This window comes from Corylus avellana, chromosome ca2, assembly GCF_901000735.1.
Source record: "Corylus avellana chromosome ca2, CavTom2PMs-1.0".
Lineage (NCBI taxonomy): Eukaryota > Viridiplantae > Streptophyta > Magnoliopsida > Fagales > Betulaceae > Corylus > Corylus avellana.
Window position 1 is genome coordinate 4,061,386 of NC_081542.1, and position 17,077 is coordinate 4,078,462.

At 36.6% G+C, this 17,077-nt stretch overlaps 2 protein-coding genes across 2 annotated transcripts; one reads left to right on the forward strand and one right to left on the reverse strand.

Moving 5' to 3' along the window:
* Positions 1–955: 955 nt before the first annotated feature.
* On the forward strand, positions 956–5,988 carry LOC132168894 (shaggy-related protein kinase alpha). The gene is made up of 13 exons (XM_059579979.1): positions 956–1,157; positions 2,092–2,261; positions 2,373–2,465; positions 2,821–2,880; positions 2,983–3,255; positions 3,342–3,416; positions 3,581–3,637; positions 3,739–3,879; positions 3,970–4,020; positions 4,352–4,447; positions 4,538–4,621; positions 5,386–5,488; positions 5,588–5,988. Exons 2-13 carry the CDS (start codon positions 2,148–2,150, stop codon positions 5,668–5,670), a joined length of 1,230 nt encoding a protein of 409 aa, XP_059435962.1. The 5' UTR covers positions 956–1,157; positions 2,092–2,147; the 3' UTR covers positions 5,671–5,988.
* A 3,808-nt stretch (positions 5,989–9,796) lies between these two features.
* LOC132168535 (ABC transporter G family member 31-like) lies at positions 9,797–16,517 on the reverse strand. Its single transcript, XM_059579527.1, has 10 exons — positions 16,469–16,517; positions 15,616–15,769; positions 14,822–15,310; positions 14,368–14,642; positions 14,002–14,234; positions 13,701–13,841; positions 13,287–13,514; positions 13,007–13,181; positions 11,886–12,522; positions 9,797–11,582 (listed from the first exon to the last, which is right to left on the reverse strand). Exons 1-10 carry the CDS (start codon positions 16,515–16,517, stop codon positions 9,797–9,799), a joined length of 4,167 nt encoding a protein of 1,388 aa, XP_059435510.1.
* Positions 16,518–17,077: the final 560 nt, after the last annotated feature.

Here is a 17,077-nt window from a genome sequence, read left to right on the forward strand (position 1 = left end):
CTTGGGCTTTAGTCTTCCGTCTTTACTCTTTAAGCGGCAAAAGGCGTTTGGGTATATTCGCATGTTCGAATAATGAATGATTTGGACCGCTCCCCTTTGACGACATAGGCGCCCATTCCGAAAAGACAATATTAACCTCATAAAAAAGCACATCGTTATAACGTTATTATTCTTTTACTTATTCTTCTTCATGGGAACCATTACATGAAACTTCATATACTTTTAATTGGATTATTTAAATGTGGTCAGAACCCAAAAATTTAACGCAATAGATGTTGGTCAATTCAATGAGTTTGAAATGGTATGACTAGCAAAGAGACTACTTCTGAGCAATAAACGCTCCAAGAAACTTCCTATACTTTTAAGCAATTGTAATTTGTTGAGAAATTCATGATCGAATTATATCAAAACACAGATGATTTAAAAGTTTTCTGAGCTGTGATGGTTAGGAGACGGCTCAACTCAACCTTGTGCCACCTCATACGCTAACAATTTTTTGTTTGTTTGTTTGTTTGTTCTTTTCATAAACAATTTAATATGAGGGGCATAATTATATTTTTGATGAGAAAATTTGATTTCCCTAAATGTGTGGGGCTATTAGGGATAAAACCAAACTCAACAGTTTCCATAATTTGGCATCCAAAGTGCATAGTTGCTATTATGGGAAAGTGGGCTGCCCGGTAACCAAGTGGAGCTGCCAAAATCAATCACCTTTAGACATTTATTAAATCCCATACCTTTTTAGAATTCTTAAAAAAAATAAAAATAAAAACTTAAAAAGCAAGTTTGAACGGTCAAAAAGAAGGACAGTCTTGTTATAATAAAGTTTTTCAATTTACATTTAGTAATTTTTTATTTTAAAAAAATAATTTACTCTCTCCAAAGAAAAAAAAAAAGAAAAAAAAAGAAAAAAGAAAAACACCTAATAAATATTATATTTTAGGGTTCTTCTTTGACTGTTACCAGCGCATTATAGCACACACCACAGAAAAAAGCAAAGCATTCTCTCTCTCCGACACACAAATCCACAAGAGGAAAGGCAAAGCCCAGACACATCAAAGCCCCTGGATCTAAGCTCCTGATTCTCTTATACGTCGTAGTTCAGTTCAGAGAGCTCGTTTATTCGTTTTGATGCCTGGAAATTTCTGGTACAATCGGTATGGTTTTCCTCCTCCGATTCGCTTTCCTCCGAAATCCTTTTTTTTTTTTTTTGGGTATATTTAATGATTTTTTTTTTGGGTTCTGAGTTTTGTTTATTTTTGTTTGATTTTTAAGTTTTGCGTTTTGGTTGGGTTTGTTGGGTTAGACTTTTGGTTGGTATGGATCTATTGGTCTTTATGAGCTCCTTTTTTGGGTAATTTTGTTGAGTTTCTGATTAGGAATTTTGGGTTGGATTTTATGGCTTTGATTGCTAGATTCTTGAATTTTCTATCGAATTATATATGGGTATTTATGAGGTCCGAAAGATTTGCGTTTATTTGCTTCTTTTTCTTTTGGTTTATCTGTGTTTTTTCTGTATGGTAAATAAAAATATTCCTTTTTTGGTTCATCATATTGATCCCCAGATCTCTCTCTCTCTCTCTCTCTAAATTCCCATCTCTAATCTCTTATGCAAACTCAATTTTTTTTTTTCCTGTGTCAATAAAGGCAATTTTTCTTGATGGTTTTCTACAGCTTTTGTATCCTTTGTGGAAATAACAAGTTTTGAGTCATACTTTGATTATGTTAACTATGTTGTTGGATTTTTCTGTTTGTGTTTGAGGCAAAGAGATCCTTTTCTTTTGTGTAAACAAATGGGTTAGAATTAGAAATCTGGCGAAAGATGAATTTAAAAAAAAAAAAAAAATTTTAAAAATTGTAAATTTTTGGTTTTTGAGTGAGGACAGAAGTTTAGGTTGTGGAACTATGAATTTTTGTGTGATATTCAGCTCATTTTTTGAGTGATTCTTGTATGGTTGGCTAGTTTGATAGGTTCTAGGCCTCATTCTGTGTTTTTTTTTTTTTTTTGTTTAACATGATGCATTGCCTGTGGACGATGGTATTCAAAGTACAGTTCTATGGCTGAATTTGTTTGTGGCTTTTGATGGACAGGTAAATGATTGGTTTATCAAGGTGAAAATATAACGAGATCAGTAAAATTTTAAACAATGGCTTCAGTGGGCGTAGCACCTACTTCTGGTTTGAGAGAGCCCAGTGGCCATACTGTCGGTGTTGATCGGTTGCCTGAGGAGATGAATGATATGAAAATCAGGGATGACAAAGTAAGTACAGCATTGGTTGGCATTTCTCTTTCGTTTTTCCTCTTTTTATAGTTATTATTTTATTTATGAATTTTACCCATTAGTTACTCATAGGATTCACTAATTTTGTAGGAAATGGAAGCCACAATTGTTGATGGTAATGGCACAGAGACAGGTCATATAATTGTGACAACCATTGGTGGTAGAAATGGCCAGCCGAAGCAGGTATGTCTTTGGCTTACAAGTTATTCTTCAAAATTTCTTTTATAAACGAGCATATCTGTTATTTTGAATGAAATATTCAGAATGAATTATCAGAATTGTTTTTGTATCAATTTCATTTTTTTTGCTATCATGAATGCTCTATGAGCCATCAACTAAAGGTGGTTCAGGATTCTTGCAAACATCAATAATTGTAAAGTTTGTCCTGTTTGTTATCTGTATGTCCTCATTGGAATACGTGGTTTCACTATTTGACTTATAAGATTTGGACGGACACTTCAATTGATGTGGAAACGTTATTTCTTTCCTTCTCATTTCTGATATGTTATATTTTTCTTTTAAATCTTTTTGTTTACAGACTATAAGCTACATGGCCGAGCGTGTTGTTGGACATGGATCATTTGGAGTTGTGTTCCAAGTGAGGATTTAATGCCATATAAATTATACATGACTGCTACATTTGTTATGTTTGCCTCGTTTTAGTTACATTACTATATACTGGTTTTATGTATTTATGTAGGCGAAGTGCTTAGAGACTGGTGAAACTGTGGCTATAAAGAAGGTTCTTCAGGATAAGAGGTATAAGAATCGGGAGTTACAAACCATGCGCCTGCTTGATCACCCAAATGTTGTCTCGTTGAAGCATTGTTTTTTTTCAACAACTGAAAAGGAGGAGCTTTACCTTAATCTTGTACTTGAGTATGTCCCTGAAACTGTTCATCGCGTGATCAAACACTACAACAAATTGAACCAAAGGATGCCGATGATATATGTGAAACTTTATACATACCAGGTATGGTTACTTGACATGTGCAGTTTTCATGGTTCAATTGATTGTTTTAGCTCCTGCTGAGATTTTACATATTCTTTGTCTTGCAGATCTTTAGGGCATTGTCATATATTCATCGCTGCATTGGAGTGTGTCACAGGGACATTAAACCTCAAAATCTTTTGGTACATTTACTAACATATTTTGCATGTCTATTTGAGAGATGGCTGTTAGCGTTTGTGCTGCCCTCAAACTGCATGATCATTGCCCTTTTTTTTTGGGGCCATGATCAGCGAAAGCAGAAAAATGCAAGTTAACACCTTATTCTAAGTAAAAATCTATTTTGCAGGTGAATCCACATACCCACCAGGTTAAATTATGTGACTTTGGAAGTGCGAAAGTCTTGGTATGCTTGTGTTTTTGTTATTCATGTTGTCTTTCTTCAACTTGTAGTTGCCTTCGCTTTGATTGGAATGACTGATCTTTATTTTCTTTGATGCTTGACAGGTGAAAGGGGAGCCAAACATTTCTTACATCTGCTCTAGGTATTATCGAGCACCAGAGCTTATATTTGGAGCTACTGAGTATACTTCAGCTATTGACATCTGGTCTGCTGGCTGTGTCCTTGCTGAGCTTATGCTTGGACAGGTAGGTGATTATGCATTCAACCCCCCCCCTTTGAACTTCTGGATATGTAATTTATGTATGAAGCTTAGAATAAGATTTTCATTCTTGCAGCCCCTGTTTCCTGGTGAGAGTGGAGTCGACCAGCTTGTTGAGATAATCAAGGTAACTATAATATCTTGAACTTTTCAGTAATACTGTAATATCATAAAATATCTTTTTTCCACTAATTGCATATATTATTTTTGAGAACAGAAAAGGGGGCTGGGGTTTTTTCCTTATTGTTATGTAATAATCCTTAGATCCTCATCAATCCTGGGATTGTGGTGTGACATTTTTTTCAGTAGAATCTAGTGGATATTGAAATTTAAGTCCTTGAGTAAACCTCTTTCACCAGGCTGACAATGAACCAAAAGATGCATTAGCTTTTAGCCTCTTAGACTGAGCAGTGGTTAGTCTCCTCCCACTGTATCTAATGACTTTTTCATTGTTGTAGATTTTGGGCACTCCGACGAGGGAGGAAATCAAATGCATGAACCCTAACTATACGGAGTTCAAGTTCCCCCAGATCAAAGCTCATCCATGGCACAAGGTATTTGAAATGGAAATTTCATTATCTCATGTATTTGTTTTTATCAGCATGCCTCACACTAATATCTATCTGTTCATCCTGTTTAATTAGATATTCCACAAGCGCATGCCTCCAGAAGCTGTTGATCTGGTTTCGAGACTACTACAATATTCCCCTAACCTACGATGCTCAGCCGTGAGTATATTAAATCTCAATTTTCCAATATCTTATTCTAGTATTTTTCCTTCAATCTTGCTTTGTTCCCTTGGCAACATTCCTCGCCAGGTTATGTATGAATTTATAATGTGTCGTACATAGGAATCTTTTTGGTAAGTTTTGGTAATTTTTCACGATAGTTGTATGACAGATCCCATGTTCTCCTTTCTTAAAGGATGGGTGGGTCTGGAAAGAGAATAAATGACAAAAGTCTACCAAATATTTTGACTATACTGTCACTGGTCTGACGTAGGGTTTACCATTTGTAGAGTAGGTTGCCATTATTCACCTAACACAATAGCAGGCAGCATCATTTATACTTTATGGAGAAAAGAGGTGGCGAGTCAAAGATTAATAATTTTTTCATGAGACTGAGGGCCAGTCTGACATGTGTATCAAGAGCAATGGACTGTGCAAATAGTATCTTCCAATGTGTTTGTGAGAGGCATATTCCCGTTTGAAACTTGGCTTGCCGCTCATCTTGATAGCATGTTGTCCTTTTTTATTTTTTGGGGGCTCATCTTGTTACCATGTCTTCTCATTGGTATTATATATATTGCTTCAACTCAACTAATCTTGCTATGACCCACTTACAAGGGCCAGCTCTAAGGATCCATTTTCCAAGTGACTGGGGTCGGCTAGACAATGGTCTTAAATTTTTTTTTGTTGCCCAACAATCAGAATTGTTTTCATGTTTGTTTGTAAGATTTGAATTTTCTAATTATGTTTCAATTGCAATGCAGCTGGATGCCTTGATCCATCCCTTCTTTGATGATCTTCGCGACACAAACACTCGCTTGCCAAATGGACGTTTCCTTCCGCCGTTATTCAACTTTAAATCTCATGGTATGTTTTCATTTATAAACCTTTAAATTACTTCATAAACTGTCATTGCCATGCAAAAGCCTCACCAAACTGTTATTGATGCTGCTGTTTGTCAACTAGAATTGAAGGGGGTGCCAGTTGAGATTTTGGTGAAATTGATCCCAGAGCATGCAAGAAAGCAATGTCCCTTTCTTGGTTTGTAATTTGATATGATATGATATGATGAAATGTAACAAACTCGCAAGTGTTTTCCCCATAAGGAAGCTATGTGTTCACCCTATTTGTGCTATTTGTTCGCTTTTCTTAAATGTATCTTTTATTGTATTATCATGTTTTGTAAAAGCAGATTTAGAGATATGCTACTTATTTGCCCAAACCTCAATGGGTGTTCTCATTACCCTGTTCCTGTATCACTCCTGGCTCTTAACCTCACATAGAAGACAAACATCACCACTATCTAAATGTTATTTTATCTTATCTGTATTGGTATTTGTAGCAGACAATATCTAGTAGTTTCTATCTGTATTTGGATTTCAATATTGTAGTTAGGATTTCGGCAGTCATATAATGTTGTGTGTTTACCCAATAAGACTCTTCCTCGTGGTAGTTTGCTAGTCGTTTTCACATAATAGAAAATTGTTTGTAGAAAAAGGTGTAATGTCTCAAGGTGGGTCAACAAAACGGCTCCGTTTCTTTTTATTTTTTGTTATTTAAATAATACATTCTATAATGGGTACCGTTCAATGATTGAAATTGTCAAAGTAAAAAAGTCATATTCGGCCCACCTGTTTTGGTCCTGTTCTTACATTGTGGGCCCTATCTTGGTCCTGTTCTTACATTGTGGCCTATGAATGATTGATTTATGGTCCATGGTAAACGTTCAAAGGAAGAAATGCCATGATAAACTCATTTTTCTGATGCCAATTATCCAAAAGCGTGTTGTTGACTGTAACGAACATTCGTGGAAAATCATGTCTGTATAGGATAAGAATCTCTGCAACTGGGTTATTGGCATTGTGTGCAATGTGGGTTGTTTCGGGTCCACCTTCGGCCATTCGAAGTGCAACGATCACGTGATCGGGACAGATGGGGTCGTACAACTTCTTTTCTGTGAAGCTGCTTAAATTGTATGCAATTCAAACAGTCAATTGTTCATTTTTTCCATTTCGGTATAGAAAATTAGAAGCTTCCCGCTAGATGTTTTGGTCATTATGTGGTTCATTTGTAACATAGGTTGCAATATTGGATTTTCATGTTCATTTTCTTTTTCCATTTCTTATCTTTTTGTGATAAACTTTTCAAGTCAGTGTTGATAACTTTGTACTTCGCTAGAATAGCTGGTAGCCCCTGTGGTTGAAGCTTCCTTTGGACAAGGACAAACTTTCCTCCTCATTTTCCTTCTTTTATTAAGAAAAAAAATACATTCACTCGTTTCAATTTATTATTCTTGTTGCAATATCCTCATAATCTTTCAATTTTGTTAATATACCCTATTGATTTATTATTGGGGTTACGATGTCTCCCTTCAGCCCAAAAAATAACAAAAATACCTTTCATTAAAAAATTAAAAAAAAAAAAAAAAAAAAAGAAGAAGAAAAAACACAACTTTTTTTTTTAGGGAAAAACAAAATAGACTAGCAAAAAATAGTTGACTATTTTTTGGGAAAATGTTAGATTTTTTTTAGTGTTTTTTTTTATGTCTTTTCAACTATGATGTGGCTTTTAAAATTACTAATAGATTAAAAGTCAATAATGATAATCTCAAATTTAATAGTGATTTTAAAAGTCATATCACAGTTGAAAAGATACCAAGAGAACACTAGAAGAACATTTAGCATTTCTCATTTTTTTGGGGTTGCAATGTTTTTTTTTTTGGAATTTTGATTATTTTTTTGAGGGTATTATTGTCATTTTAATTATTGAAGGGGTCAATTGCATTTGCAACTCTAATGATAAATAAGTAGGGTACAAGATTGATGGAATATTACAAATTGGTTGATATATTATAGGGGTAAATAGTGAGGTCATCATCAATTTTTTTAATTTTTTAATTTTTTAATTTTTTTTTTATTTAGGTCATTATCAAATTGGTTGATAAATTGATGGGATATTGCAACTTGGTTTGACATTTGACAAAGGCCTTACAAGTTGATATAGATTTGATACAAGTTTAAACCACTAATTTTTTTTTTCTCTAATAAAAAAAAGTATGTCCTCTTTCGTCTTTTCACTATTTCGCCTTTCCATCGTTTCTACCAAACCCACCCACGTAGAGAAAGTCGTGAGGTATAAAACAGTGGTCGTTTAGGAGACACGGTAGCGAACCGATGCGGTGATGCACCGTATATAACAGTCGTTTAAGAGATAGGTAGTAAAAAGACGCGGGAGAGGTGGGAAAAAGACATGTCGTCAAGGTTCCAATGATAAACGACGTGACGTATAGTACGGTCAAGACTCAACAAAATAAGTCGAGAGCGCGAGAGAGTGAGAGTGCCGTTGGGGAAGTACTCCTGCGAGTAGTGCGACAACTACGAGCAGTTCCAAGACACCCCATGTGCTCGGAGATGCCGTCTCGAAGGTCTCTACCATCTAACTTAGAGCCATTGCTCTCTGGTTCGCTTTCTCACCAACCAAACATCAATATATTGCGATCCTTTATATATGGTGCGAAGTTGCTTTTGACTGAAGATGAGAACCAGGCTTATAATGAGGTGATTTGGAAAAGGGGTCTACAACCTTTTGGTCAAGATGGTATCGTTTTTGAAATCTCTAATCCAATTGCATTTTATTTGATTACCAAGTTGTTTCATTGTTTGTTGAGTAATTGGTTGAAGTCAGAATTTTGATTAGCTTTTGTGTTTTCTTTGATTTCCCAAGTAATTTTGTTGTGTAAGGAATATTGGGTTGGGGACAGAGTCTGCTTTAGCTGTTTGTATGAAATCTGATCCCTATTTTCTTTAATTGGCCAAGTGTTTTTTTAAGTGAAAATTGTGTGGGAGGTAGAGTTTTACTTAGCTTTGGGTTTGGAAATTTGAGCGTATTTTCTTTGATTACTGAGAGTTTATTGCATAATGAATAATGGGTTGGAGGCAGAGTTTACGTTTGCTTTTGGCTTGGAAATTTTATTGTGCTCACTTTGATTATTCGAGTAGTATTAGGCTTACTATTGTGATTAACATGTTCTTTTCTTATTTTTTACTTCTTGGGCATGAGGCGCTTTGTTGGGTAACTATAAGTTACAAGTTTGTTTAGACTCAAGGGAGTGTTAGTTGATACTTGGGGTTTTTGTTATAGCAAGTGGGATAAATTAAATATCAATCTTATGTGGTACATTAGGCTTACTGCTTTTCAATCTCTTATACATATTGCGATTAAAAATTTACAATGGTACATTTTTACTATATTCCGGTACCATATCGTGTGTATGAGACAAAGAAATAAACATACCCATTATCTTAGGCATGGGGCTTAGTTCTTGAATATCATCATTTGGTAAATAATATAGCATGTGAGCATCAGAGTTATTCGCTGTTACCTGTGATGGTCATTGATATATTTGTTTTATGAAGAACTAATTGTTTATTTTCATGGCTTAATTTTCTATATTTATGACTACTTTTACTTTTACTCCTATGCTTACTTTTTCTCATTGTGGTTCACATGGGATTTAGTTCGAGAAAGTATGGGAATGCCATGTGTCAATCTACTTCCATGACTAAAACCTCCTCTAGAGGGTGGACATCCACCTCTTCCCTTTGGCCAGCTTTATTGTTTTGCTAGTTATATAAACCCTTCTGTGTTTCCTAGAACCTATATCCAATGCTGTTGTTCTGGTTTCATTGTATATTGAGATAAATCATGCGGCTTCGGTACATTATTCTATACTGGAGCATGTTGCTCATTTTCTCCTCTGTTAAAGGCAAAAGAAGTGTCCCCCTCTGGGAACGTCATTTGTTGCTTGTGTGAACTTTTTGAATCCAGTGGTTGCCTCTGACTTGGTTTAGGCTACTTGGTGTACCTTTGCCATTAAAGTACTTCCAGAGAATCCAGTGCCACTCAATTTGATATGATAATTGGGAAAAAGGAAAAAGGTACATTTGTAAGTGAATATATCACACTGCCCAACTTATGGGTGTAAGTAGGAAGGGATGCTAGTATTATACATTATAGATGAATGTATTTTGTGTGGTTTGGACTGAAGGCTTTCTTTTGGTTAAATCTTGTACACTTTTACCCTATAGATGCTTCTTTCAACTGTTTGCTTGTTTTGCCTTGCTCAAACACTTCTCATCTTTGCTTCTTGAGGTCCATATGATGTATATGATAACTCTATATGTGTGAGGGTGAGTTGTGCTTCATCACGACAAAGAAGACAAAGGCGAGACTGGCAAACAGCATGCACATTGCAGACAAAATGAATATGTCTGTATTTATACTCTCATGGCTCAGGCTTCTCAAAGTTGCCAACCTCTCCCACACATAAGAACCATCTGGCAATCGTGGGCACCTGCACTCTGATCCACACCCTTTTGTATTACAGTAGAAACTGATTGAGGTCATTGCATTCATTGCATACTGGAATGGGTTACTCCAATACATCCATCTGTAGGTCTTAATGTCAGATAGAACTACCACTACACCAAAAGTTGAAACCCAAAATGATGTCAAAATTGACACAGCAAATGCAGCTAGTGTTGGCACTGGTGCTAGGAAAGTGATCATCATTCCAAAATAAGTAAGGCATAGTGTAAACAGGAAGAGCACCGTCCAGTACATCATGAACTCTGAAGGGGATTGTGTCCCAGTACCTGCCATGCCGTTCCCAATTCCTACAACTGCAAGTGTTGCTATGAACAAGTAAGGAATTTCACCCACTGCCCATGATAGTGGATAAAATATTGGCAGATACATTCCAGCCCTTTTTTCTCTGAAGTAGACCAACCTGTCTGTGCCAATCTGGGGTACGACATTGTTTGCAGAGATAACTCCTATGAGAATAAGTTGCATGTATATGTATAGTGTACGTGAGGTAACACCATATATGTCCTTGTATTCAATCTGAAAATAGAGGGAGCCCATCAGAAGACCAATCATCATGCACCCTGTAAGTCTACCATATGTATATTGCACATTCCTCCATAAGAATCGTTGTGTTCTTAGCAGTACCAAAATGGCTTGCCTTGAATATGGAGCTGGATAAGTAGAAGATAGATAATTTCTTCTTCTCTTCTTGATCATCTTCTTTATGCTGCAAATCTCTTCATTATTAATCTCTTGCAAAGAGCTGGCCTGGTAGATTTCTGAAAAATTTAGGGGAGGAACGATGCTTGTTTTTATTCCTAGGCCAAGAGTCCCCATGATAAATCTAACTGGAGACTCTCTTCTGGAATAATGAGGAGCATGTGGGATTGATTTGAAATAATCTAGCAAGTTGTTGCAGTTAGATCCTACTGGACCGAAATATGCTTGATGCCCTTCCCCTGTTAGAATGAGAGCCAGGTCAAAGAACGAGAGCGTGCGTGCACTAGGGTGTGTTAGAGTGGCAACAATGACGTGACCTGAATTTGACACTTGAGAGAGAATGTTGAGGATGGTCAAAGTTCCTGTTGTATCAAGGCCAGAAATTGGTTCTTCAAGAAGGAGAATACTGGGGTTAGCAGCCAGCTCAACTGCAATGGTTATCTTTTTGGCTATTTCAAACGTTTTCCCAGTGGCATCACGAAGAGAACCTACAAGTTCATTGGAGTAGGGCAGTAGACCAAGTTGGTTGAGAACCAATTCAACATGAATGTGGCGGCTTGTGGGGCTAATATCTTGGCCAAGACGTAGTGCACCTCTGAATTGAAGGGATTCCCGTACAGAGAGGTAAGGTTGGTGGGCATCAAGCTTCTCAACATAGCCAATTAGTCTGGAGAAGGTAGCGCCTGTCCCCAAACCATTAGCCTGGAGGCTGCTACTGAGGCTTCCGCTTACAGGTACTCTTCCAGCCAGGCATTTTAGGAGTGTGACCTTGCTTATTTTGTCACCACCTAATAAGGCTAGCATGGTCTTGGGTCTTGCATAGCCTGTTATGTTGTTCAAAACTGGTGTGCTTTCTTTAGTTTCCCCATCATACCTGACACATGAACGAATTGCGAAGAATTATCTCATAGGGATCAAGCCTCCAATCTTAGAGAAAACAAGCAGGGGTTTCCCACTCTATTTTTTTTTTTATCAGGCTATTGTTATTAGTGTTGTTTCTTCTTCTTCTTCTTTTTTTTTATTTTATCATAATTTTTTTATAGTGTATTATAACTACTCCAGGTAACTATGTTATAATAACAGGTAACTATATAATAATATACTTATTATTATTATTATGATTGGGACAATTTAGAGACTGGGACAAAAATGGTTAGATTTGGAGTGGAGAACAAACCTTGTGAATGATAAATCCTCGAATAGTAGAGTTACTTGCTTCAATGGAATGTCTAAACCGTGCCTCTCTAGGTCAATTCGGAACTCTTCAATCCATTTCTCAACACCTCCATTGTCCTTCATTCTGTCATTGTTTGAACTTAAATTTTGTTTCTCAGGATGTGGAGAGGCCCCAAAATTATCAGAATGTTCATTGTTGCTGTTGTATGACTGAAATTCGCTGTCTCTGTCTTCCTTATAATTTCTAATTATATGGGTCTTTTTGAGATGGGGCAGCGATTGGCTCATCCCCATGAACTCTATCTTCTTTAGCCCCAGTAGTGTTAACAAGTTGGCAATTACTGTCCACCCTAGGAGAATGGCATAAGGTAGCCATGGTACCTTAGCATCTTCAGAAAGCTCATAGAAGACCAGGTAGGCTTTTCCAACTGTCATTGATGGGAATTTGTCACAGAAAGAAAGTTGGCCAAGGTATTTGGAACAGGGGTCTGTGTAACCCTTATAAAATTGGATCCTGCAAAATGAGATGTTAGCCCAATGAATAGGATTCATGTAAGTGAGCCACTTCCAGTAAGTTGGGATATTGGATGGATAGATCACAAAGCCACTGAAGAGTAGGAAGACTGAGATAAGTAGACCTGCAAGAAGTACACGAAAGTAACATTGTGAGTTTTGTACTTGATACCGATGCAGTAGTGCAACCTGAAGCAAGATTGACTTAAAAGAAGTATGAAGTATGAGGTGCTCTTTATCCATGTGAGATTGAGGAAATTGTTACAGTAACATATTGTGAGGGAGCATGGCTATTGAAACGGAGAATTACAGAGGGAACCTATAATGTGTATTTTCAAATAGATTCAAAGGATACATCAATGTACCAGATATCTATCTATTCATACAACTGTCTAAGAAAACTTGCAATGCACAATGGATGATGTGGGACTATTGGACCTTCTGTTTAGAGATCCAAGTATCATGTTGTTAATACTCTTGGATAGCAAAACAAACTAGTCTTCTAAACGCAAGTCAGACTTGACCAAGATTTTACTCACTCCAATTCGCTTTATTCCATAATGTAAATCTTTCTTGGAAGTTATAATAGTATCAGAGAAGCAGAAGTACCTGCTAAAGCATTCCCAACTTCCAGAACTGAAGAGATAGCACTGATCAAGAAGAAGACTGTTGAACCAAAGTATGCAACTGAGAATAAGAGAATTAGATACTCAAAGAATGGCTCCCCATCTCCTGCTGTTGATAGCCCAGCTAGAAAGTAAACACAGAGAGTATATGCCAGAGCCTGCAAGAATCACTGTATGCCTGAGTTATTTGACAACAACGGCTATTTTTATAGGGGTAAAGTGATTGAAAAGATTACTTCTATGAGGGTCTATGGGAGATTGACTATGGAATGTGCAACAACATATGAAGAAGCTCTGAAGAATCTCTGGGCCCTGTGCTTGTAAAAGATTGGCCTTTGTAGCATGTAGAGGGGAAGCTGTACAAGATTTAGGAGCAGAATGCTCATGGTGGATACAAACCCAAGGGCCCTTACTGAATTCATTTGCTGTTGGTTGTACTGACCACCAAGTTTGTAGAAAAGGGTTCCTGCAAACATTCCTAGCACAATTGCCTGCAAAAGCTTACAATGGATTAGTTTTTTACGAAGTATGGCATACTTAATGAAACAAAGATCTGGGTTTTCCAGTTCTATAGACATGGCTTTTCTAGATTATCAATAACTTGAAAATTTGACATTTCAGATAATTTTCATGATCTTAATGAGCTGAGAAAGGTATGAAGATATGGTAGTAATGACCTGGAATAGCCTTAATTTGATTATGGCGTGAAGCCTTTTGGTGATCTTGATTTGCCTGTAGGTCAGAGTCTTGGTGGAATGCCACCATGTTTGTACAAAGGGCATTTGGAACTGCTTCCACTGAGCTTGGTACTCATCATCCTAAATAATAGATAGCCACTGTAAGTACAGATCATGCAGTTGATCTTTTGTTTCTCACATTGGTTTCGGTGCCTGCATCTTTTACTTTTGAAAAGCAATAAACTGATAATCTCGTTTGTTCTCTGTTCTTCCTTGTTGGTTTGAAAAGGTTTGAATGTACCTTCTCTTTGTAGCGCTCAACTTGGAAACGAATGTGACCTTGTGCCTGCTTCAATACGGAGTATGCATGTGAGGATTGTTTGTGCTGAATTTTTTGGGGTCCCACTGATAGGTATAGCATTTCTTCATTGTTCACAGACATTGCTGTGATCATGTCCCCGACCTGAACTCTTGCCGTGCTCTCAATCCCCCCTGAGTGCCCTACTTTGGTAGAGAGCTTGGACACCACCAATTCTGCAATCATGTAACCAATTATTAATTGTTGGAAAGAGCTGCTGCAGTTACAAATTCTTGAACCGTTTCCAGTTGCAAATTTCAGAGCTTACTCTGATAGGTTACTGATACACTCATCGAATGATTTGTTTACCTGTCTCTCTTCTTGGCTGTTTATCGACTACACAATGGGATGGCGTATTAAGGGACAGGCCAAGCCCAGGCTCACTTTCCACCCAGTAGGTGTGCTTTCCATCATCTCCGGTAACAATTCTCATTATATCCTTGTAGTGATCTGAAGCCCTGTAGCACTCTACTAGTTCTTCTAGTGTCAAGGGAGTTTCTCCTGGTACCACATACTGAGAACCATCTCCAGCTACAATATCTTCAAGAAACTCACTGGACTCCACATATGATGGTTTTACATACCTGAATAATTAACGAGTGTTTATGCCCAAACCTTTTAAACTATAAAAAAAATAAAATAAAAAATTAACAAGTGTTGCTGCTTTTCAGTGTTATGTTGAACGTAGTTACTTATGAAAATTGTGTGAATATATTAGTTGTTTGTTTTGGATGCAACTATTACTATAATACTGTATACTAACCCGAGTTTGGCAAAGTAAGGAATGGCATCTTGACGAGGGCCTTGGAACAAGACTTGCCCATAACTGAGCAATATGATTCTATCAAACAGATCAAACACTTCCTGAGAGAGTCGGGTCAGTGACATTATTGCAGAAGATTGCTGAATCCTGCTAATGGTTCTTATGGTGTCCACAAGGTCATATGTAGTTACTAGATCAGACCCAGAAAATAGTTGGTCATAAATCATAACAGAAAATGTTCCAAGCGCTAACTCAGCTGTTGTGAGCTTCTGGCGGTCAATGTTGGATATTTCCTCTCCCACAAGCTTGTTTTCTATCTGCTTCAAGTTTAAGATTTCTAACACATATTCCAAAAATGGATCCTGTCCCTCCACAAGTGCATGTGCAAAGAATTTTCTCATCTGAGGAGTGAAGTTCTCTGGCCGAAGCCCCTGAGTGAAATCCCTTGCAAACTCAAGCGTCTCTCGAACCGTTAAAAATGAAATGTGGCTGCAATTTTACAAGTAAAGGTAAGTGAATTTGCTAATCTATAATCTTGATTTCATTTTCATATTGATGTAGATTTATATGCACAATAGTAGGGATCTCTGTTTACTACATTCAGAGAGCCCAAAGATTTCCTATCATAAGCACCTGAAAATTATGGAGTCAAATTAGTTCTCCACAAGTTTTTTTCATGTTTCCTCTGATAAATTATTTGAGTTGTCTTGTTTAGTTAATACTTATTATTTAAATGCCAGTATAATATGGATACCTATATGCATGTTCTAGTAATTGGATCAATGTGTGCTTACATATTTAGCTGGTTGCTAATATATGCAATGAGTCTACTAAGACAAATATCGGAAGCATTTCTGTCGTTGTACATGACACCACCTTCCAGGATTGAGTTGCTATTTCCATTGACTCTCCCTGCCAGAATTTCCAGGAGAGTGCTCTTACCGCTGCCTGTAAGATTTAATTAATGGATTATTTCTATGGTGAAGGAATGTCCAATCTTACAAAAAGAAGAAAGATGAAAATACTGTGGCACCATGAAGTCTAGCTAATATGCATCAGAAATTTTATTGAGTAGTCTCATAATAATCGTTTTTTGGGATTCATAAGTTTTTTCTTGCCCTTATTTTCTTATGAATTGGGATATGATATATGTTAAAGCAAGCAGAACTGCTGTAGAAATTATAGTTTTGGTGTATGTAAACATATTAAACAATACCTTTAAAACGAATACATATTAAATTATAGTTTTGGATTATTCTTTGCTTGTGGATAGAAAAGTTGTGTATAGTATAGCTGTGGGAACTTTTAGGATTCAATTACAAAGAGATCTAACAGGGATTTCATTCCTATGTCTAATATATAGTCTTACTGATTGAAAACTTATTTCTTGTCTCAAAAGCTTAAGCCAATAAAAAATAATAGATTTAATCGTTGGAATTAATATTCCAACACTTAATCTCACGTGTAATATTTAATTGAAATGGAAGGTGAATGACAATGACAATGTTCAGACTTAAGACCTTTGTTTTGATAGTATGTGAAATTACTGTTTATCCCAAAAGCTTTAGCTAATAGGAAATTGTCGGCTTAACTTCATTTATTTTATTTAGTGTTTTTGGCTCCTAATTATTCAATTTTAGAAAGTACTTGCGTCACCACCTGGAGGCCCTAGTAGGAGGGTGATGGACCCAGGCATGATGTACCCATCCACTCCCCTCAGAATCTGCAACCATGTTGGATTCTTTCTTTGAAGAAGAGTCTTCAGGGGCCCAACAAAACAGTCCACCACTTTGTTTCCAAATGTTTCATATCCATTGTTGGACATCTCAATCTTTCTTGTGTACTTTATGCCTGAAAACCGCACTGCCTGCAAAAAAAAAAAAAAAAATGCCAATATTCCCATTGAAGCAACATGATATAACTAATTTATGCTTTCTTCAGGACCAGGTTCTCATATATAGTCGACCCTTGAAAAGGAATGCTGAGCTGCAAACCCATGGTCAATGTTAATGTAAGAGCCACTAAACTTTAGTTTAATGCATAATCAAATGCGAAGAAAGCTCAAATAGATATAGTAACTATCACAATCAGAAATTAATTAAAAAGACACTCCGGCCAAGCCATAGCAAAGAATATCTCATTTGCCCTGATATATTATTATATATATATTTGTTAGAATATTAAGTAGGGCTGATAATTTTTTATACGACTTTCAAATTCGACACGAACCCAACACGAAATTAACATGTTAGGATT